General features: G+C 42.9%; 1 protein-coding gene across 5 annotated transcripts in view; it reads left to right on the top strand.

Moving 5' to 3' along the window:
• Positions 1-24,467, top strand: part of FNDC3B (fibronectin type III domain containing 3B) — a 330,867-nt gene that overhangs the window by 247,033 nt on the left and 59,367 nt on the right. For 3 of the 5 annotated variants that reach the window (XM_014866812.3, XM_070509439.1, XM_070509438.1), the window contains 4 exons: positions 2,492-2,545; positions 17,297-17,421; positions 18,677-18,851; positions 22,082-22,220. In XM_014866812.3, coding sequence (XP_014722298.2) covers positions 2,492-2,545; positions 17,297-17,421; positions 18,677-18,851; positions 22,082-22,220 — 493 coding nt within the window. Of the gene's footprint in view, positions 1-2,491; positions 2,546-17,296; positions 17,422-18,676; positions 18,852-20,718; positions 20,806-22,081; positions 22,221-24,467 lie in introns of all 5 variants that reach the window. The other 2 variants (XM_014866810.3, XM_044771075.2) reach the window with 1 other exon arrangement.

The following is a 24,467-nucleotide window of genomic DNA, read 5'->3' as shown; positions in this document are numbered from 1 at the left end:
AAGAAATAAGATGTCTGGGGAGATCCATGATTGTTGAAGAGATATTTTGTCCTTTTGTTCCTAGACCAAGGATCAGATTTATTTATCTAGGGAGCTGCTGAAAGCAATTGGGAGTAGTGGTTAGCAACAAGCATGGGCTTCTGTAGACCCCTCTTATGTGGGCAGCTGCATTCTTGTAGCCAATGGCCAACATTGAGTGTGTTATTTAGACAAAGACAAAGTTTAAGCTGGCTTAGAATCTGAACTATTTTATTTTCCTTCCTGGCTTCCAGGGATAATCCAGGTCAGTGATTCCCCATCTTTTCAGAGTTTTAACACCCAACTGGTCATCATCGTTTAAGTCCTTGGAGCATATACATCCATTTTAAGATGTGTTCTATATTTACACGTAGACATATGTAAACATATCTTTTGCTAAGGAAGAGTTAAAATCCATTTTGTTTGGAAAATATAAGATTACCAAAGGGACCCCGGGGTCTTATAAACCTAAAGTTGGGAATCACTGATACATGCTCTGCTTCAAACCTGGATGAAATTCAGGTCTCAGGCAGAACAGCAACTTCAAGAAAAAGTTTTCTTATCAGGAAGAAAAGTTTCACATTTTCTTTCTCCCTTTATTTAATTGTAAATCAGAAACATACTCTTGTTCCATTTAGTCACGTACAAACTTGAAAGTTCTGGATTCAGTTCAGTTTGTATTCAGATGTCTTTAGGATGGATTTCCTGATCGCGGTGCTCCAGTTGGGGAGCACAAGGACAGGGTCCATGCTCTGGCTGCCCACATGTCCTTGAATCCACGAAGACACTGAGAGGGCTCAAGATCATCTAACCAATTCTTATTAGTCAGCAACAGGAGATGGGCGACACAAACAGTGAAGTCAGTGTCCCACCCTCAAGGAATTAGAGACTCAGTGTGGCAGGATATCGCGGAAGAAACTACTAAAGAGCAATTTCTCTAGAGGGATTTATGAGCATCCTGAAAGTAGTTCTTATCTTAGAAATGGGTTCCATTTAAAACTTTGATTTTGTTTGTTATTTAGAACTTGAAATGTATGCCTCTCCTGTCTCCCAAATTGAGCCCACAAAAGCCCGAAATTACAGTTTAGATGAACATGTGGTACTGACCTGAAATCTGTGTTTGAGACTCAGAGATTATATGACTCAAAAGGAAGGAAGGGGAAGAAGGAAGGCAAGGAGAGGGAGAAGAGTTTCTTTATTGATTTAACTAATTTTTACTGAGCCTCTGGTGATGTTTTATTATTAACAATAATAAAGCAACAGCTACTGTTGCCTGAGTGCCTCCTCCAAGACCAGGTGCTTTAAGTGATTGACATATGTTCTCCCAATTACTTACGCACCGACCCATTCTTGGAACAAGAAATTAAACATTGATATTAAGCAACCAACATCAGACCACATGTGACAAACAGCTGAGCTGGCTTCGGTGTAGCTCTGGTGACCCAGCTGCCTTTTGCTAGGGGCTGGACACTGCAGTTTGTGGGGCTCCTGCTCTTTCCTGGGGAGGAGCCAGGCCCAGGCCTTGGTGCAAAGGGAGACACCATCCTACTCCTCTTTCTGGTTGCCTCCCCGACCTCCACCTCACCTTGGCCCCCCCCGCCTCCCCCACCTCCACCTTGCCCCCCCACCACCACCCTGCCACCTCTTAGTTCCTCCTCCTCTCCCTCCTCCCTCTCCCTGTCTCTCTGGCCTCTTCTTGATCTGGATCTCACTGCCTTAGTGCTCTGTGGGACCCTGCTGCAGCACCCCTTTCTGGCAGGTCTAACCCAGCAAAGCACTCTTTTCTCCAAAGTTCTCCCCTCCCCTTCGTATGGTCAAGGTCCATTTTCCCGGTGAAGGAGATCTCAGCTTGCTTTTAAGAGGAAAGCAAATGATGAAACTTCTTTTTGCTAACATGTGAAGGGCTGATTGCCGCTGGTAATCTCTCCAGGGGATCCCATTTTTCCTCAGTTGTTTTTTTTTAAAAAAAAGAGGAATCTTACTGCCACAGAAAGCTTTCTGTTTTTAAGTACTTAGAAAAGAAAAAAACTGTATGGATGAAGTTACAAAAATATTCAACTCTTGACTCTGAACCTAGCTAAGTCAGCTCTACCCCACCAGACCCCATGCAATGCCTGTGCTTCTCAGCTGCCTTATTTGTCTCTCTACTCTGGAACTTAAAGTGCCTTTTAAAAGTTTTATCTGCAGAGGAAGTAGGACACGGTGTGAGTATAAAGGTAGAGGTGGTGGGAAGGCAGGTTTGGCTTTTTGTGGGGTATGATTTATTAATGGTGAGAGCTCTCCGTACAGTTGTGTTGTATTAAGATTGGTTTGTGATAATGTCTGACCCGGGAAGTGCAGGAGCTCTCCAGGGTCATGCCCCTGAGGGGAGAGCGCAGGACTGGCAGAGACCTTGTGTTTGAACCAAGTGGATAGCTACTAAGTTTCGTCTGTGAACAACTTTCTCTAATCTCATTTTATTGGTTCTTTTTAGGCACCAATTGACAATGGTTCAAAAATCACCAACTACCTTTTAGAATGGGATGAGGTAAGCATATTTTCATGTTCATCTGAAACACCATTTCAAAAATAAAATTGCTGAACAAATAACATTTTATTCTAAGATATGCTAAACACATGGAAAAAAAATGTAAGTAGAGAAAAATTTAAACCAGTAGTTGTTGACTAAGGAAATGAAGATGGACTGAAGTAGTGTAATGAATTGTGCATTAAAATATATTTACTTGGCTTATTTGCGAGAAATACTACTGAAAGAAAAGACGGAGTCTTATCTATTTTGGAGTCCCTAGTGTCTAGCCAGCCATTAGTTAGTATTAAGAATTGACAGCTTTGTGATCCTGACTGCCCAGCACCATGCTGCATAGATGATTTTGATAAGTGAAGCACACCATGTCTTGGGAAGCATAATTTGTTTCTTCTTGAATGCCGTGTGTGTGCTTTGGTGTCACACTGTTGAGTGTTCTCTGTGGGAGAGTGGAGCAGTACCTGGAGGTCTCTCTCTACCCAGATGTGATGGCCCTGTGGGTTAGACCGTCCTATAACAGGTGTCCCCTTTGCTGTTTCTGTCACCAGAGACCCTTGGATAGTATCTCTGGCCAAGTCTCTTTTTCTCAAGGCCACTCTGTGCTGAATGGTGACCCAGAGCATTTCTGGCCTTGGTAACACTACACACAGAATCTCAGGCAGAAAACACTGGATGCAAAAGCCTTTCATTTCTAAAAAGCAACTATATCTTTTTGTTCTTGTAGATCTTAATTCTCTTCATTCATTTGCCCTTGCTTTATTCTGTCTTTCTGTGACTGGGCAAACTGACGAAGGATTTTAAGATTAGAAAACGAATTTGGGGAGAAACACAAGTTAACTAGTCTTTGTACGTAATTTTAGGGGGGTTGAAAGATCCAGAACACAGGCTTAAGCAAAAAGTGACTTGTCCAGTGTGGAAAAAAATATTTTAACCAAATGTAAAATGGAATTGGATGAAATTCTCATGATGAAATTTTGATGTGAGAAAGGAGCCCTTGATCACTTTCTGCAGAAGCCTGTTTTCCCATCTGGGTTGCATCTGAACAGCTAGAGTTCCAAGTTACCAAAGACAACGATCTATTGTTCTTAGGATCCTCATGAATAGTTCCTATGTCCAGAGTGGTGAAATCTCAGACTTACCTGCTTTATTTTACATGTTAGGTGGATTTCATTTTAACGTGGTTTGATTACAAGTGAAACCATCCCTATGGCTCTTGGGGAAGACATTTTATGGGCAGTCAAGAAAGTTGGAAAAGAACCTAGCTGACCTGTGAGCACATAGTGCTGTCTTCTCTTCTCCTCTTCCTTCATAAGGATGAGTGAGAGTTTCATTAAAGTCTGTTTTAAAGTGTTTGGGTTTGTTGCCCTGACCTGATGCTTTGCTCGTATCTCAAGATTTTATATCAAGATAGAATTTACCAGTAAAGAGGAGCCTTTTTTTTTGTTTCAGATGCCCTGTCAGGGCACAATGTGTATGTGCATTTGTGTGTGTGTGTGTCCTGTGTTTTTGCTGCTTCTCTGCATTGGACCATGGCCTCATAAATTAAGTAAGGTCAGAGAGGTTGAGAACTTGAATGGGAAACCTCCCGGGAAAACCCAGGTGCTGCAGGGAATGGTGATTGTGACTCAGTTGTTGGCCTCCTTCCTGCTGAATTTGGGTTCAAAGTGTCCTGGCATGATGCTGGGGGGAAATATGCTTCAGCCTCAGACGAAATAGAGAAGCTGTGTCTGATGACCATTCCTAATCAATAGGACGCACTGTGGACTGGTCATCACAGAGTTCAGTGGTTTGTTTTTGGCCTTCTCCTGCCTTTCCCCTGCCTGCTCTCCCTCCATCTTTTCCTCGCTCCCATCTCGATTCTTCCCCTTCCTCTTTGCGTTCTCTCCCATCTTCGGCCTCCTGCTGGTGCTGGCTCTGTGAAGCTTTACTGGAAATTCTGGGTTAGTTGACTCTCACCTCCTTTAGGCCTTTTGCCAACACAGGAATTTTTTTATATTCTGTGGCTTAATATTCACCTTCTAGAAAAAATTCTGGACCCCCAACTCTGTGAAGTACTCCCTGGGTGCCTTTAGGTACAGTGGGCTCCCTGGAAGCTGAGGATAATTGAAAGAACAGCAAGATTAGGAGATGTGGATTCTGTTCCAGGTTTTACATGGGCAGCTTGACCTTCCTTGTCCTCAGTTTACCCATCAGCTCGTGTATGTTGACATCGTTTACACTGTCTTGGAACTGGTTATTTAGAATTGTCCCTTCTGACAAGAGAATATTTTAGGATCCTTTTCACTGTTGTTTGGGCTGTTCATTTCCTATTTATTTCAGCATTTATGGAGCATACCCCTCCGAGCCTCAGCACTGTACACTGTCATATGACATAGGAAACAGAATGTCCTTGCTCCAGTCGCTGAAAAAGCTAATGTAACGCTCTCCTCTTGTACTTTTGAACAGACATAAATAAAACGAACTTAGCCGTGTGCTTCTAAAATTTTTCCATCCAGTAGCTTCTTTTCTTTTTGTTATATCTCCCTCCTTTCCAGTCTCCCTAAAAAGATTAAAAAATGATGCCATTGGGTTTCCTGGCAATGAGAATGTAAGCAATAGTAACCAGTTCATTCCTGCTCATCCTCTCATTTCAGAAGTTAAGTTTCTGACCAAGCAGTCTGACAGTCTGTGTTTCTAAATTTGGGGCTAGCTTGGGGATCAGTAGCCTCTTGAGATTTTTGCCTCCCCCATTCCCATGCTACTCAGAATTTGGCTTCAAGGAAGAAAATCAAATATACAAGCAGAGAACATCATCATCTGATAGGCAGGAACTGTGAGCACTCGAGGCTCTGGCTCTCCCTCTCCCCCCGAAACCTGCTGGTAGTTTCTGGAGCCAGGTGTACCTGGTACCGGGGACTGTTTCTAGACCTTGCCCTATGGAGGGGAAGGTGGGGGAGGGCAGGAGATGGAGAGGGTGTTTTGCTGGAGTCACTCCACCCTAACCTTTTCCGGAGCCCGAGCTCATCCGTTCCAGCCACGCACCCGCAGCTTCCCTGTCATCCAGAGGGCTAGAGAAACAAACTTAAAGGGCAGAAAGATTGTAGGGTGCACAGAGGAGCAAAGCCCGCCTGAGAGGGAGACGGGTACCACGCAGTCTTGAAGAAGGTTGTGTTCAGGAGTACTAGCCTGCCCCGTTTCTGCCCTGGCACCTGCTGTTTCTGTAAAGGCACTGGGTAGCGTTCCCGGATACTTGATGCTTTTGTTTACTTTTTAATCACCGTTCCAGTAAAACAGTTAGTGTAGAATTTCAAAAGTGTTGGTAGAATAAGATCACAGGGCATCAAGTCCTGCTGTCAGGCCTCTTAGGAAAAGACCTTCGCTTCACGAAGGAAGGAGCAGCAGGGAGACTGGGGAGCACGCGGCCTTTGTTTGCGCTGAGACTGGGAGTGCTGTGCTGAGCTGACCTCCACGAGAACCCCCTGCTCTCCAGAGGTGGGTGTGACCCTGGTGGGAGCAGAAAACAGAGACATGTTACAGGGGTGGGGGGAGCTGCCACACCCTCCCTCTTAAATTCATTGTCATTGCCAGCACGTCACTGTTCCATGGGATTCCCCTGAAAATTACTCACTAGCGGTTTTGCAAAAGGGTCAGCTGCCTACTTTTCTCCGTTAATAATCGTAACTAGGCAATCCCTTAATTTTTAAATCAGTGTGGCAAGTAACTATGACTGAGATGGTAGTGGGCAGCTAAAAATGGAGCACACAGGTGTCACTGGCTTGTCAGCTATGGCCATCAGTTGGGATTTACCCCCGAAACACATCAGTTTTCATGACTTGGAAAGGTGTGGCCCCTGTTGTGGTGACTTAGATGAGTTGTAGTGTTGAGAGAATGGGGCCTGACAACTGGCCCTGCATTTCTGTAGACCTTTAGCCACTGTGTCCTCCTCCAGGAGGTGCCCCATCCGAAAAGGACAAGGCCATCTTCAAGCACTTCTCTACTTGACTCTTGGATGAGCCGTCACTCCCTTTTAATTTCTTTGGGATCACAATGCGCCTCTGCCCCCTTGTTTACACTTTAATTTACAAGTCCTAGTCCTGAAGGCTGGCAGAAAGTAGGGCCAAAGCCTTGGAAGAGGTTTTTTTTTTTCCTGCTAGATTTGTGTATTACACCTCATGCTGACTTAAAAAAAAAAAAAAGAACTTATTATGAATTGAGTTTTAGTTTAATCCAGAATTATGAATAGGAGAAAAGTTTCTTAACTTTTTAATGGTGAAACAATGCCTAGATGCTAGATTTCTCAAGGTGGAGGTTGTTTCCCACAGTGGAGAGAGTGGGTGTGGGGTGGGGTCAGGAAGGTGGAGATAGTGCTTAACACCCACTACCCCATGGCCGCCCCAGAGTTAATCCCTTTGCTCTGCCCTTGTCCCCTCTGTGGGCACACTTGAGCTAATGGCCCCTCCTGTTCCTTCTCTGCTAGACGACACAGAGGTATCTGGTAGAGGTGGGACTTGTTCTCTGGAAGAAGCTAAGAGGGAAGGATTGAGGTGATGGAGGCCTGTCGGGTAGGGAGGGGCTTTTAGGAAAAAGAATTAGGAACCTTTGGATTGATTTACACAGAAAGGCTTGCCCCATCTGTTTGAAGGAGTGGATGATCTGACCTTTTCCTTGAAAACATGAGAAAAAGGGCAAACTTCACACTCAGACAGGAACTTTCTTTTCGATTTTAGAACACATAAGTTCTGTAAAGGAAGTATTTGTGGAAACTTAACTTCTTGTGAGTTCTACTCTCAGGTGTTGTTTTAGTTTGTGCCATACAGATGTGTTAACTGATGCCATTGCAGCTAGTTACTCAGAGCAAATGCGGGTCTCCTCAGGTCTTGCTGTGAGTATGTGGCATGGATTCGTATTGATGGTATGTATCAGGGACATGGTGTTCACCTAAAGGCACCTGGATTGATAGTCTCTGCTTTTTTTTTTTTTTTAAATATAAATTAACTTTTTTTAAAAGATTGACACCTGAGCTAGCATCTGTTGCCAATCTTCGTTTTTCTTTTTTTCCTTCTTCTCCCCAAAGACCCCCAGTACATAATTGTATATTCCAGTTATAGGTCCTTCTGGTTGTGCTATGTGGGATGCCACTTCAGCGTGGCTTGATCAGTGGTGCCGTGTCTGCACCCAGGATCCAAACCAGCAAAGTCCTGGGCTGCCAAAGCGGAGCGCGCGAACTTAACCACTCGGCCACCAGGCCAGCCCCTAATAGTCAAGCAAATAATTTAATCCCGAAGCCTCAGCTTCTTCTCTTGAAAAACAGTGTCAGTTACCTCACAGGCAGGTTAAGATTGAATGAGATAACTTGAGCAATAGCACATTCAGTGTCATGATTGTTTCATGTCACCTAAGCACATGTTAAGATCTGGGGTAGGAGAAATCAACAATTAGAAGGATTGTATAGAAGGAATATGACGTTCTTCTGTCAGGAACTTAACCAGGAGCCCTAAGGTTAGTGTCTCGTATTTGAACTAAACAAAAACGGATGTCAATGCTATATATAGATGTTAATTTGCCATTAGCTTAGCTTCCGGACATGACATGTAGGAAATATATTAAAGAACCAGAAAAATAGCTTTGTGGGCTATGACTAGTGGAATTCCCAGGAATCTTCCTCACATGTGACTCAGCTAGCCCAAAAAGGAATTGCACGTCTGGCTTTCCTGGTGACTAATGAGCCAACGCAGCTGTAAAACATAGTGGACTAAGAATGAAATAAATACTGCAGCAATCAAGCGAAGTATAATTTGAAATAGAGCAGAGAAGGCCAGCAACAGGTAGAGCCCGTCAGCCCCTGGAGAACTGTTCGCAAGCCAGGCTGCGCTCAGCAGTCCTATTGCAGAAACCTGGAGCGGGTGGCAGGCCCCAGATTGTCACTTCTTGGACATCTAATTCAGGAGGAGCCAACTTAGTTCATTTAGGGATTGAGCTGACCCCAAAGGAGGTGCTGGGTCACTGGTTTGTTAATCAGATTCCTGTTTAGCTTAGGTGTTGAGTAGTTAGTATTGATAATCTTTCAGAAGGCTTCTTGGCATGAGTGAGTTTGCACGTGACTTTTCTGGTTAGAGAGCACCTCTTCTCAGAGGGAACTGGAGAGTCAGCAAGCAGAATGACTTATTGGGTCCCACAGAATGGAAGAGAAGAGCCTCGCTGAGGATGAGAGGATGCCCTGCTGCCTCAGGTTGCATAACATGTTGGTCCAGAGGAGAAAACCAGGAATGCCAGTTTCCATTCCCCAACCCGTCGGCAATGCCTGGCTGAAATGTAGGGGGAAGGTGACACTTTCTCAGGCCCACGTGCTCTTTTGGTCATTTTCCAGAAATCCCCTCATGGAGATTGGAGAGTGGGGTCCCAGGTTCATTTGGCGCTCTGTCCATCAGAAGCCATTTTTCACACAAGTGCCTTAAGCTGCATCCGTGACCTGGTGGAGAGGCTGTGTTTCGCCACATCACAGACCTTTGCTGCCACGTCCAAGGTGGTTTCAGAGAGCCAGGGGAATAACTTCCTGTACTACACCTCCCATTGAAGGAAACTTGGCCAGGAAGGATTCAATAACTCAGACAGGTCTGAGTTAAAAGGAGCCCCTCCCTCTTAGGGACCTCAGCCCCAGACATCTGCACACCTGAAGTAGATTCTTTCCTTGCTGTTTGCCATTTTTGTCACATGTGTGCCGGATGGTGTTGTTATGTGTTTGGGCAGCAGACTTTGTAGGCAGTTTCCGGCTGAGGCTCAATTACAAATACCATCTTGGTCCTTGGCACCTAATTTATCAACTCATGTTTGTCATGCTTGTTGGTTGCCAGCTGGAAGGTGGCCACCTTGGGCCTTGGCTAGGTCGGTGGACTGAGCCCATCCATTCCTTGGCTCACTTGTAAATAGTACGGGCTGCCTTTTCTAAAATTGCCTGTTGTTCTTTCCTTTCCTTTCCCTGGGATGATCTCAACATACCGATCTTATCGAAGCACCAGACATCAGATGAACCTCCATATTTAGAATATATAGGAATGTTAGGTTGGTTTGTTTTAAATCAGAGGACCTGGTGATCATCTTTGGCTATTGCAGGTAGCTAAGTCTCTTCCACTAATAGAAAAAACTCGTGTGCCAGGGATAAAATGCGTGCGGTATTTGTTTAGTAACATGCAACCGCAAACTATCCCACCCCCTTCTCTTACCGTGGAAAGTTCCTCTGCGCCAGAGTGCTCAGTAAAATGAAAGAGGCATCGCTGAGGGGAGAGTGATGGTTGTCACAAGGAACTTCTGAATCCACCCAGATGTAGAGTGCCCCTTCTCTCTGCTATGAACCCCTTCTTATATATGGTTATGCTGAACACATACATGCTCTTTTATTTCTCAAGCCAACATTTATCTTTGATGTTGCCTAGGGTTGGCCAGTGCTGGAACTACTTCTAAATTTAGACGTACTGGCAGACTAAATCTTGGAGCCTGGCGGTAGTTCAGTTGGCCAATGCAACTTGATTTTTTTATTTGATTTATCGTTGGCATTTCTGACAGGTTGAACTGTGCTGTTACAGAGAGTGCCCAGCCCAGAATCACTCAGCCCATGTCTGGATCCAGCAGCCATGGGCCAGGAACACATGACAACTGATAACCAAATTCATGTAACTTACTTAGCAGGCAGTTAGTAAACCTAGTAAGAGGAGCTCAGGAAGGCAGCAGGCATGGCTGCGAAAGGACCTATGACAGCAGGAGGTCAGTGGAAAGGGACCATAGATCAGGAAAACATCGGGAAGAGTTACAAGTCACATGATCAAAGGGAGTCAGTGCACCATGGATTCTAATGCCTTGTGTTAGCCATTCTCGTTGTCTTGTGCCAGGAATGAAGCTGTCATGAAGAAGAACAGGAGGGATCATTTCCAATCTATTAATTAGAAGGCAATTGAAAATATGAACCAACTTCGTTTATAAGTGCCAGTGTTGGCAATACCAGCTTCCAGGGTTGTCAGTGGCGGGGTAATTGGAAATGTTAGTCAGAGCAGACACCTTCCCCATCGGCTACAGAATTACTCCTGGCGGGAAAATACTGTAGCCTGAGTTAATTGGAGTATGTGTGAGTTATATGTATAGAATTGGCCATGGATGTGTTAAGTTCCTTAGCAGGAAATAGAAGATTCATCTTCCTAAGTACTGAGGACGGCTTTATCAAGATATGTAAGTTAATAAAGAAGGAAAACTGGCTTTAAAAAAATTTGTTTTCAGTCTTTCTGTTACATAGTTTTACAAATCAACATTACTTTTAAACATATTTTTAACTTTAAAAATGAGTTGCATTTTCTGAAATGCATCAAATGCTTTTTATATATGTAGATAGTAGTTTTCAAATAGGCAGACCCACCTGTAAATTGATTCCCCTGCTGGAACTTTATTCCATTGTGTATTTGTAAACAGATACCAAAGAGGGGTGGAAACCTGGTTACATGTGGAGATCCTCTGAAAGGTTATTTAATTTGCTTACTCTGTGGCTTTAGGTTCCGCCATACCTAAACCATCCCCCAAAGACTGTTGCATGTGTGTGTTTAAAAATCTCCCCGCGATTCTCTACAACTTTGGGGATAGCATTATTAAAAATCTTAATTCTGTCTAAAGTGTAAGACAAGGTACCTGCATTGCTGTTGGTTAACAGTTTCGGTTGATCTTTATCCTCTAGGAATCTGGTTACATTTTTAGCTTCTACAAAAGTAAGTTTAGATTTAAAAATTCAGAGAGGCCTTACTTTGTTGGATGGCTTCGAGGGAAAAGGCATGCACTAAGTGCATGTAGAAAATAGAACCCTTTATTCAGGCATACGTTAACCGTTCGTTTTGAGTACCAGCGTGCACACTTCTGCTCCGTTACCTCCTGGCTATTTATAGTGCAGGAGGAATTTATGAAAGTTTACTGAAAAACTTCATACTATAAACATATATGGACATCAAAGTGGATGAGTTTAATATTGCATAACAAATTACCTCAAAACTTAATGGCTTAAAACAATCACTTTCTTATGCTCATGGATTCTGGGTTGGGAATTTGTACAGGGCAGTGGGGGGATGGCTTGTCTGTGTTCCACAATTTCTGGAGCTTCAGCTGGGAGGGCTCGTTGGCTGGGGGCTGGAATCTGCTAGTAGAGTCTTCAGTCACAAGTCTCCTGGTCACTGCTGGCTTGAGTGGAACCTCATCTGGGGCTCCCTCACAGCATGACAGCCTCAGGGGAGTGAGAATTACAAAAGTGAGTGTTCTAGGGAAAAGACAGACTTCCTAGCCTTGAAAGTCTCATAGTTTCATTTCCACTCCATTCTGTCCGTTACAAGTGGGTCACAAGCCCACTCAACATTCAAGGGAAAGGGCCATAGACTTGGCTCCCCAATACGCAGGGTTTCATGGAATTTCCAAACATGTTTAAAATAGCCACAATGTGACATAAGGCTTCTTTTGACTCTCTTAGTCGGGAGAAACCATTCATCTTTACTCCTTTATCTTTGTATAGCTCATGCCGTGTCTCAGGTACAATGTAGTCAGATTGTTAGGTACAAGGTCATGGACTTTGAAAGTACAACATAACTGTTTTTCCTACCTCTGCTTCGCTTCCAAGTGTTCTGGGAAGAGGGAGAGAAAGACACATGAGTAGTACCCAGAGATGCAGTGGTAGGACGGGACTCAGACCCTGCACCCAGCGTAGCTCCCCCAGCCAGCACTGTGTGCCTCAGTGGCACTCAAACGCTGTCCTTCTCAGATGGAAACGGGCACTGCCTGCTCCCTTTATAATAAGGAGAAGGGAACCCATGACATAAACAGTATCCCTGCCAGATAATGCTTCTGCCGCAGTTGTCACACTTGAAAAACAAGCATCTTGTGTCTTAGTCCTTTGGGTGACTCACAGGGGTCAGCTAGGTGTTTAATTTTGGGGAGGGGAGGATAATTCAGAAATATGTTATAATTTTATTTAATAGATAATTTTTATTTTTTTAAAACTATAGATTAGAAAGAAATGGAAAAATGTTCAAGTAGGTAATAAAACGGCAGAAGATAAAATAGGAAATAGAATATTAATCATTAAAATATTTAAAATCTTTTGTATTTATAATTTATCTCCAAATTTTGTTTTAAAGAATGAAATAACGTTTGATAAGGCATTTTTCACCCTTGTCGGGGAGAATGTCTTTGTCCCTGAGGTTATTGACGCATATTGGAAAATGTCTCCAAGGAGGAGTCGTTCTCTGCTGTGCAGCCGCGTGAGAGTCTGCATTTTACATACTCCCTAAACTTCCTTCTCTCTGCCCTGACTTTCCAAGGCTAGGCCGTTTCACAGTCTGACAAAAGCTTGGAGGTCATTGACATTCTTCAGAATTTAGCAGGAACCTGGTCGGACCTGGAAGCACATCTCTGATTTTTACTAGGACTTGTAACCAAATGTGTGATCCTTCTAAAAAGTGAGTGATGATGAGAATGGAGCAAAAGAGAGGCAGATGCTGATAGTGTGGTGATCCAAGTCTTGTCAGGCTGGGACTTTCCCCCAGAGATGGTGCCTCTCTTTAGTATGTTAGTCTAGAACTGAAAAGAGGCACTTGTTCACTGGGGGTCAGGTAATGAGATGTCCAGCCCAGGCCAGGCGAGCTCTGGGAAACAGAGTTGCAGTGCCACGGGACCGGCTGCCTGAGATGGGCTGGAGGGAATGGAAAATAAGCCAGTGGGGTCTGGATTGTAGATAACAGGCAACGTAGTTTTCTTCAATGGTAAGGAAGAGGAGGAGAGGCAAAGCTGGGGAGCTTGGGACTGAGGAAGGACAAATCTGATATGTGCCGTGTATGCGAGCCAGCTGCTGGCAAATCGCGCCTTTTCCTCGAGAGCAGTTTTGACCAGAAGTGAGGACAAGAACCCTGGGCCCGGTCAGAAAACATTTCCATTTGTCTCAAGGCCCAGGGTGCTGAATCGGTGCTCCTACGCTGGGTCTGGGTGTGGGATGACAGCAGATCAGCAGGAACGGTGAATTCAGTTGAGTGAGAAGAGGAGCACTCAGCTGAAAGAGGGAGCCATCCAGGTTCATCATGACGTTTATCAACACGCAGTTGATTTGTACTCAAGATTTCTTCATATTCTAGTAAAGATTAACCTTGTCCTTGAATGAACTCCGAGTGAGCTGTAGAAACAAGCATTTGGGCATGCCCACGATTATGAAATGGAAACAAGCCAGGGAACCCTGAAAATCTGCCCATTCTGGCTTGTGGACACTGGCTGTAGAAAGTTAGGCCAGCACACTGCTGGGGTTTGTGTCCATTCCTGTCAAATGTAGCCCAGTGGCTAGCTCTGCTCCAGAATAATCAAGGGTGTGCTTCAAGGGTGCTTCAAGCCTCCTTTCACCTCTCTCTCTAGTTGGGGTGAAGTTGTCTTTCCTTCCCCAGGAGAATAGGAACTCGAGTGCCCATCTTAGGGTGCTTCTGATCTGCTTGCTCATGTGCTTCTCTCCCCGTGTCCAGAGAATCAGATGCTACTGGGGATCCGTGCCCCACTTCTTCCCTTGTGGACCAGCCACTCCTAGGCCTTTTGAGCCCCCACTCTTACTGTCCTCTGTGTGATGCACCACAGGGGGTCTAACAGCAGCGGCTGACTAGGAACAAGGCCTGGGCCACGCATGTCCCTGCCGCCTGTGTTGGACCAGATTATTGATGATACTAAAAAGTGTAAAGAGAGTGTTCATTTCTATTAGTACCATGTTTTAGTAGGAAACTCTGCACAAGGGTGACATTAAATTCTTAAAAAGTAAGTTTCCTTTCTGAGTAAAGCTAGTATATGTCTGTAATCCTGTGTAGTTTAAATTAGATTTTATTAGAAGAGGGGACATGCCACAGATTGTAATCTCTCAGTCATGTGGAGCCATGCCACCTATAAAATATGGATTTGCCTTCTGTAAAACTTCACTGACAGTAATGGCTTGGACTTATGGATTTCTGATAAACAATGATAAACATTCACGTTATCACTCCTCTCAGTTTGTCTGAATCTTTCAATCTTCTAAAGTGCTTTTTTTTTTTTTAAACCCTTTCCATTTCTGTCAACACGAGCTGGATAATATTTTATTTGTAAATGCTGTTTACAACCTGGGCTCACTCTGGGTTTACAAACAGATTGGCCACGTCACCTGTACCTTTGAACCTGTACTTTCTGATCCCTAAGCCCCAGAGTCGTCCGAGAGGTTGGCACGGTCTGTCCTGGGAGACCAGGGTGATGCGTGAGCCGTGGGATCTTCCATCTTGACTTGCTAACCTCTGTTATAGAGCACTTCTGCACTGCAGTGACGTTTGTGAATATTAATTTTTTCCCCCAGATATCCCTTTTATATTAAACTCCCTGTCATACATGCATATTTCCTTTTGTTCAGAAGCTTCACTCCTGTCTGAAATATTTTCTTAACCTACTTTCCCTTGTTTTTGGTTTATTCTCAGTGACTTCTGAAAATTCACCAGTAAGACTTACTGCTTTAACTCTGTGAACTGTTTGTACTCTTACCACTTCAGACTCCACAGACGTTATTTCTAAAACTTGTTTCTAAGGTTCCAGCAACTCTGGGTTTTATACAAGTCCTTAAGGTCCGTGCATACAGTAGTACATCTTGGAAAGTATTATGATGGAAAATTGGCATGCTTTGTCTAAACAAGTTGGAGTTTATTTAGCAGTTGTTCCCAATACTGAAGTAGAAAATTAAGGAAAAAAATGTCAGCAACATAGGAAAATGTCTTGAAGGTCACAGAATGCCTCTTCCCCCAATTCTTTAGTGAGCCCCAATGCTATGACCCTTTAAAAGAAAAATCTAGTTCACATCATTGATGCCTCCCCACTCTTTTTTTTCATTTAAGCCACAGGCAGTCTGGTTTTCACCATATTAAATCAACCTAGTAAGGAACAGACTGGCTTCTATTTACTGGCCGTAGTTCTAAGCACCAGAAATGGGCAAAGGAGACCAAAGAAAGAAATAGGAAAAATGAGGCATTGAAGGGGAGCCAGCATCAGATTTGGAAGGGCTGAGGCTTCTGTGGCAGCAGGATGTGCCTTTCTTGCACTGTTTACTCCGAGTTCAGAAATAGAGGAGGAAAGAAGGTAGATCATGCTGCAGCCTGAAATGGATAACAAAACACACCAGGGCCTGGGAGAGTATAATCAGACACTGGATGTAATTATGCAAATGTATGCATAACCGGTTTGCCTATGAATAAATTGTCTGCAGCCACCTTAACACTCAAGGTTAAAGTAATCATCGGCAGGGCATGATATGTAGCAGCTGAAAAATGTTAGGCTTTACTGCCTTTTTTTTTTTTCCATTGTTGCACCTGGATGTACTTTGAAACCTTGGTGAAGTGACCTTTGGATCTTGAAGACCATTAGGACTTCCAGGCCCTCCCTTGGAAAGGACACCACCTTGCTGAGGGAGGGTGGGGTGGGGAAGAGTTAGCTTCAGGGTGAGTGTGGCATGGTTGTTGTCAATCTGTTCACCCTAGTGATACTTTAAGCTAGTGGCATATTTATTTAATTTTTAATTAAACTTCACCTGGGATGTGTTTTAGTCGTAAGCATTTAGAGGCCTGCTTCAAGAAAGGAAATGCTTTAAATTTGCTTAGGAGAAGAATGTGCTTTCTTCATTCTTGATAAAATAAATTGAGAGCTTCAAACGTATTCCTGAAGGCCCTGGACCCAGCTGTCTGATTAGAATGTTAAGATTTATTCAGTGTTAGCATGTGGTTTTCTTTTGCAAGAATCAACCAAGAGTAAGTCTGCATAGATAAATGTAGATGAAATACTGTGGATTATGGGTCTGAAATATTTGTTCTAGCAGATTGCTGATATGAGTATTCCATGCCTCTGAGCATGGCACCAGGATGGTTAAGGTCTTTCTCTTACTCATAGATCTATTAAGAGAACCCACTGGAGTGTTTTCTTTTTACTTTAAGGGATTTGAAGCATCATGTAAGGCTAGGAACACATTAAAAGTACATTTCCAGCCTCATGAGAAACTTAAGAGGGCTGTAATACATAGAGATGAATTTAACCGATGTTCCAAGTGCCTATCAGACTTTCAGTTCAACTCTCCAAGCATTGATGAACTCCCAGCTTGTCCAAGATAGTGTTAGGAGGAAAGCAGATGTGGACAAGATGAGGCAAAGGCGTCAGTGACAAAGCAGCTCACCAATGCTGGAATGTCCACACTCGGGGATTGGGGGCTGCTGCAGGGAGGGAGAGAGGAGAGAAGACTGGGGAGGACTTCCTGTGGCTCACTGAGCTGCACAGAGTGGTCCTCAGGTGCTCAGCGGTTGCTGGGGAAGGCTGTACAGTTCCAGGGCTGGCGATCCCTGTGAGGCTGCAAACTGACTCTTGCTGGTCACATTGGGCAGTCTGACCAACTTGAGTGAAGAAGATATTAGAGATTATGATCCTTAACTTGACCATTGCCTTGTACCTGAAAGGGCCTTTTTAATTTTGTTAACCAAAAACCACTTTAGAAATACCACAAGTACAGTACATTACCTGTCTCAGTTCTAGAATTTTCTGTAGCGCCTTTATATTAAGGATGACATTTCATTGTAGAGCACTTTATGTGCAACGTGAATGCTTCCCTAGAAGCCTTCCTTCTCTAAGTTTTGTTCATCCAAACTGGGAAATTAAACAGTTACTCACAATGCTCCTTCGTTTTCTTATGGTCATTTTTAAAATTTATGTGCATTGTTTCATGTTTTCTTTTAGGGAAAAAGGAACAGTGGTTTCAGACAGTGCTTTTTCGGGAGCCAGAAGCACTGCAAGCTGACAAAGCTTTGTCCGGCAATGGGGTACACGTTCAGGCTGGCTGCTCGGAATGACATTGGCACCAGGTATGACACTCCTTGTCCTTGTGCCATTACACATTTGTGTGGTCATTCTGAGTCTTCCTCTCATGTTGCTGGAAGGCATAAGGGCGCCTCTTGCCTCCACACTGAACCAGTTTGAGATTTTCTGAGAAGGAATCCTAATCAGAGGGTAGAAGGCCCCTTCTGAGGGGATAAATGCCGCTGTGTGGCCTCTTTGCAGTAAGGCGAAGGCCTTTTGCTGTAATGGAAAGGCCCCACTAGGGGTCTCTGAAAACCAAGATCAAGGTAACAGTGCAGATTTTGAAAGGAATCTCTCTTGGGGCTTTCTTTTTTTCAGATCATGTGCCTTTTTCTTTCATCACTTTAGCAAGCTACTCATTCAGTTGTCTTTTTCAATTATATGTGAGTGTTTCCTGATGCAAGGAAAGGGATGCTGAGCCAGCCATTGTTGTCAAGCCCGGGACAGATACTCATAGGATTGGGGAAAAATCTGGACTGTCTAGGACACCACAGCTTGCCTCCAAGCTGCAGAAGAAAGGCAAGAACAGGTGTACAGGGAAGCGTCAATGGATTAAAGATGCTTTAAAAGACCATATTTCGATTGCACTTCCTGGGTAACTCTTCAATTAACGGAAAAATCTTTTTCTTTCATCACTGCTTATTGAAAATCTTAAAGGTTCAGCACATCGCTGGTCCTCCACCTTTTTTCCAGCCGAAAGAACTTTCTTAACATCACAAGGTTTTACAGCCCTCCCTCCCCACCCATGATAGCCATTGTATTTTTAGAGGCCACTGGTTGAAAGATGATAAAGGCTTCTATGGTTCAAGAATTTGTAAATGAATTGGAAACACCCACAAACTTTTGAAAAATAGCACTGTATATATTTGTAAAACATTAATTTCATCAACCCAGTTATCTGTGCTCACATTGATTTGAAGACACCTTGGTAGCTGTGCCTCATAGCTTGGTAAACATTGCACTGTGTTGTGCTTCCTGCTGGGTGCTCTTGGGGGCAAATAAATTCTTAAATACATTGTCCTGAAAATGGTTTGCTTTTTTGGCAGTAGACTGAAGCAGGGAAATGGGGCAGATTGAGAGTTGTGGTAGGGAATGTCCACAGAGGATCCTTGCCTTCGTTTGCTTGCTGAACTAGTCAGGCCCCAGACTTTCCGACCCAAGCGAGTTGGGTGGTAGGTAGGTTTATCCTTCCTCTTTCAAAATGCGAAGACTCCTCACTTGCTCCTAAACCTGTGTCTCACTTGGTTTGCTTCTCTACAGTGGGTATAGCCAAGAGGTGGTATGCTACACATTAGGAAACATTCCTCAGATGCCGTCTGCACCAAGACTTGTTCGAGCTGGGGTCACATGGGTCACGTTGCAGTGGAATAAACCAGAAGGCTGTTCAGCTGAGGAAGTGGTCACCTATACTTTGGAAATCCAAGAGGATGAAAATGTGAGTTTTGCAGATTTTACACCCTTGCATGTGTTCTGTGTAAGTCGGTATTGTTGTAACTACAGGACACCATGAAATTAGATTAGCTACATGAGTTCAAAACCAAACTCTGGATTTCTCCACTATCGCTGCTACCATCTGTCCATCCCGTTCTTCACCATCTCAGTAAACGGCATTCCATGCTTTCATTTGGAGAAGCCAGACGCCCATCGAGTTATCCTTGACTCTGTATATAATCAGCAAATCCTTTTGAATCTTCCTTCGGAAATTATCCAGAGATCTGACCACTTCTTAACATCTCCACAGCCACTACCCCTTTATAAGGCACCATCATCTTGCCCCTGGATTATTGCAATGGCCTCTGAAGTATTTTCCCTACCTTCAGCCTCACTACACTACGGTCTGTTCTCCACACAAAGCCTGAGAGATCCTGTTAAAGTACAGTCATGTCTTTGACTTGAGCATCTCAGTGTCTTTCCCCCTCTCCCAGAGTAAAAACTAGAGCTGTCACAGTACCTACAAGGTCCTACGCGATTGGACTCTTCATATCTGCCCTTGTTCCTGCCACTTGAGTCTGATTGAACATGCCAGGCATGCCCTGGCCTGAGGGCCTCTACAGTTCCCTATGCCCTGCAGCTAGAATGCCCTTCCACATGTCTTTGACTCACTTCTTTCATTTCATTCAGGGCTCTTCCCACATGTCGCCTCCTTGGAGAGCCCTTCCCTGACCACCCTGTGAAACAGCACTGCCCACTAGAACTCTCTGGTTAATGTTTGTGCTGTCCAGTAAGGCAGCGCTTGTCACACGTGACTGTTGAGCACTTGAAATATGGCTGTGGGCCCAAGGAACTGAATTTTTTATTATATTTAATTTAAAGAGCCACATGTGGCTGCCTTGTTTAACCTAAGCAGCTACAGAAAGTAGCGCTTCAGTAGGTTTCCCGCTCTGTCCTTTTACCCAGCTTAAATTTTTGTCGTAGCACTTAACACCACATGACATGCTTCATATTTATATGTATATTTTTCAATTGCTTTCTCCAGCTGGCATGTATGTTTCTTGTGGGCAAGGCCCTGTCTGTTCTTGGGCAATGCTGAACCCCTAGAGCATGGAAGAGAGCCTGATGCATAGAAGGGGCTCAGAAATATTGGACGGATGGATGGATGGATGGATGGATGGAGGGATGGCTGGCTGGCTGGCTGGAGGGATGGATGGGTGATAGAGAATACTACTGAAAGAATCCTGTACATTCAGCTTTTAATGGATTATTTATCCTCTTAAAGGATCATGCCTTCCCCATCCAAGCTGTCCTTTCTCACTTGGCCAGAAGAGGACACTGTGTGGTCAGAAACCTCAGCCACCGTTTATTGCCTAGCACATTGCAGCTTGCCAGTGAAGACGTCAGTACTAGAGGCTTTTTTCATGACAATGTTGTGAAATAAATTTTGTTTTACATGTACATACTGCTTTGTTACATGTACTGCTTGGTGGTTACATTCTTTGTTTAAAATGCTTATTGAGTAACCAGGAAAAGTTTGCTCTGTGAGAAAAGCATATGGTGGCACCTATTCTAAAGCAAATTTACCTACTCTCAAAGAGAAAGCATTGTTCTCCTTCAAATTAGTATTAGCCTCTCAATGAGCTTGAACAGACCCCGGAGAAATTACAATGTGACAGAGTTAGATTTTTACTTAAGCTAGAATGCTCTCCACAGCACCAGGGGCTTCTGATAAACTCCGTTGCAGTAGCTGCCGCTCCTCTGGCCCACTGGTGATCATGGGAAGAGGCAACATAAAAATCCCACATACCAAGGTGTTTAATGCCCAGATTTTATGATACTGATGTTTCTTTCTGGCTTTGCCTTTTCAGGATAACCTTTTCCACCCAAAATACACTGGAGAGGATTTAACCTATACTGTGAAAAATCTCAAAAGAAGCACACAGTATAAATTCAGGGTGAGTCAGTCATTTTGGTACCTGAGCTGCTTGAAAAGCTGTTTTGTGTTTCACCCATTTACCGTTTCAAATTGACTCTCTAGGTTAAAAAATTTTTTAAGTTCACTGCACTTTACATTTTTAAAGTAACATTTAAAAAATGCACACCATACTTTAATTTTAAAATCCACTTTTGAGAGGGAAACCTGTCGTAATGTGCTGTAATAAATGGCATTACAGCATGGCCAGATGCGCTCACCTGGGAGCACCCAAACCAGATGCCCCGTGCACCTGTCTCTCACCTGCACTTCACACCGTTCTCTTCCATCTTTATCCTTTTCATCATTTCTCTTTTAGTCTCCAATTGCCTGTGCTCTGCTGCCCATTTTTTTTTCCCTCAGCTGTTTTTATTTTTCTCTTCTATTACCCCCTCCCTCCCTACTTAGGCTTTGGCCATTAACAACCACCTTAGTGACACCGTAGGACTTTGTGTTGTAGCCAAAAACAATGCTTTGCAATCATTGAGAGAGAAACTGGGATGCTGCATTCTGTGCTGCAGCCTAGTATATTGATCTGTGCTCAGTACTAGATTTTCTAATAGGACAGTGTGCATCTTGGAGAGAGAAGGTTTTCTTCTGATTCCACTTTTCCTTCTCTTTTGGAGGAAGAGAAAATAGATATATATATTTTTTTAATCACTTTCTCCAACTGGCATCTAAGTTTCTTGTGGGCAAGGCTTTGTCCACATAGTAGTCACATAGTAGTCGCTCAGTAAAGAGTTGTCAGATTATCAAGTCAAGAGTGTGACTGTTTGAGGAAAATGATAGGTTTTGATATTTTAAAAAACCCTTGTTATTTGGCACCGGCTCTGAGAACATAGGTATGCTACAAGCGTTTCTCCACAAGGTGGCATTGCCCTACTCTTAAATGAGTAAGGTTATTTTTACCTGCTTCTCCCGCCATATTTTCCTTCCAGAAAAGAATAAGAAATACGTGGTGGTATACTAGATTTATGTCTTCCTGGAGGGGTAAAAACGTCTTTAGCTAAAACCCACCTTATCGTTTTGTTTTTAGTTGTTAATAGCCAACTATACAGAAAATAAGTACACCATGAAAGAAACACTTACAAATCAGTAGTTTGAGACTGAGAGAGAGAAGATATGTGTGTGTGTGTGTGTGTGTGTATGTGTGTGTGTGTCTGAGTTATGGATGCCTTAATCTTGCCGTATCAAAAAGTCACCATTGATTTAATACCTAATGTCTAAAGCGCATTAATGTTTTCTTGGTTGTGTTATAGCTGACTGCTTCTAATATGGAAGGGAAAAGCTGTCCCAGTGAAGTTTTGGTGTGTACGACGAGTCCTGACAGGCCTGGACCTCCTACAAGACCCCTCATTAAAGGACCAGTTACATCTCATGGCTTTAGTGTCAAGTGGGGTATGTTTTGCTGCCGTTGCTTCTTTTTAGACAGATTTTAAAAAATTGATCACAATAGTCTCCCCTTATTTACGGTTTGGCTTTCTGTAGTTTCATTTACCTGCGGTCAACCACAGTCTGAAAATATTAAATGGAAAATTCCAGAAATAATTCGTAAGTTTTAAATTGCGTGCCATTCTGAGTATCGCCATCCTGTTCCATCCAACCTCAGACATGAATCATCCCTCTGTCCAGCAGATCCACACTGTATACAGTACCCGCCCATTAGTCACTTAGGAGCCGGCTCAGTTATCAGATCGACTGTCATGGTATCACAGTGCTTGTGTTCAAGTCACCCTTATTTTACTTAATGATGGCCCCAAAGCGCAAGAGTAGTGATGCTGGCAGTTCAGATGCCAATGAGAAGCCATGAGGAGCTTCCTTTAAGGGAAAAGGTGAAAGTTCTCAACTTAATAAGGAAAGAAAAAAAATCGTGTGCTTAGGTCGCTAAGACGTATGATAACTTTTATTACAGTGTATTGTTATAATTGTTCTATTTTATCATCAGTTATCATTGTTAATCTCTTATTATGCCTAATTTATAAATTAAAGCTTATCATAGGTATGTATGTACGTATAGGAAAAAACATACACAGAGTTCAGTACTATCTACAGTTTCAGGCATTCACTGGGGGTCTTGGAACATGTCTCTGTTGGATAAGGGGAGACTACTGTAATTTCAGTAGCAAGAAACCAAAATAAAAAATAAAAGGGCAATATTACTTGTGGGAGTTTTACACATTTGGAGTATGTGTACGAGAAACATCCAGAGAATTGCACAATTGGTAAAAGTGGACAGTTTTAAGAGCATCTCACTTTCTTTATGATTTTCCTGTATTACATGTTCTTTTCCTATATTTTTAATGTATTATTGGCTTGAATGTAGTAATCTCTGAATATGTAGTTCATTCTTCAATAGCTTGCCCTTTAAAAAGTAGTAATATTTAATGTAAAAAATTGATTAATAAAGTTAATATTGAAAATAAATTTCAAAATTTAGATATGTCATCATAAGTAAATTTTGATGTACAGAATGTTCAGTTTAAAATGAATTAGGAAAACTTAGTTTTTGTTGTCGTTTGTATGTAACCAGAAGTCTTGAACTTCAGGAGTTTTTCGTATTGAAGTTCATCATATGGTGGTGGGGGCGGGGAGCCTGGCTCACCTGCTGTGTGGATTATTTCAAGGAAATGAATGTGGTTAGAGTGTTGATAAACATTTGCAGTTATATGTAAAGCTGGCATGATGTATATAATTATCACTAACATCACATAATAATAGCTACCTAAAAGACAAAAAAACGTAAAAGTTTAAAATAAGATTTTACCTGGCAGCCAAGTAAGATAAAGGGAATTTAAAACATTATAAACTGTAATTGGAGAACAACCACTGAGACATAAAGTTAACAGATAATTTTGAGGCAAAATTATTAGGATATCTGTTTCCCTGGGAGATGGATATGCTTAAGAGAAACTGTAAAAATATAGATGTGCTTTTTGCCAGACTGTAAAGCTTTTTTCCTCAGAAAATCCTAGAAAGTTCTGTCAGTACTGGATATTTACTTTCATTAGCCTTATGCTGTAATGTTTAGCTTCGTAATTATTGTTTAATGTCTATTACTGAAGTACGTATACGTTAATGGAGATACCAGGCGGAGAGAGAAGGGAAGCAGTCCCTAAATCTAAATGAGTAACCTGAGGGTAGAGCTAAAATGCAGAGATGACCGACTGACAGTGGAGGTACATTCTGCATAGTCTTGCAGAATTTTCTGCCCTGAAAAGAAGACTCTTGCAGGAACAGAGTTGCAGTGGACTAAATAATCAGAGTGCCACAGGGCTCTGGTAATGAGCTGGAACCTCTTCCTCAAGCCACCTGTTTGGTGCACGTTCCATTGGTCCACAACTCTGGTTCCAGGTCAGGTTCACTGGGATATAAAATTTGCTTAGTAGCGAACTGCAATGGAACAGATTTATTACATTCTGCTGTTTTATTTATCTTGTCAGTAAGTTCTGCACTTCTCTTTCCTTCCCTCTCCATCTCTCCAAAGAATCTGGTCACTGATAAGACAAGTGAAATAAAAGAGAATAAAATAATTAAAGAAATGCATAAATGTTTCATCTTACATAAAAATCACTAAAGGTTAATGAGGAGGTTTCAGAATTCATAAATTTCTTAACATTACTCTAGAAAAATCAGTTCATATTTTGT

This window comes from Equus asinus, chromosome 5 (assembly GCF_041296235.1).
Source record: "Equus asinus isolate D_3611 breed Donkey chromosome 5, EquAss-T2T_v2, whole genome shotgun sequence".
NCBI classification, from domain to species: domain Eukaryota; kingdom Metazoa; phylum Chordata; class Mammalia; order Perissodactyla; family Equidae; genus Equus; species Equus asinus.
The sequence above is the reverse complement of the archived record's forward strand: the minus strand, read 5'-3'. Positions and strand labels throughout refer to the sequence as shown.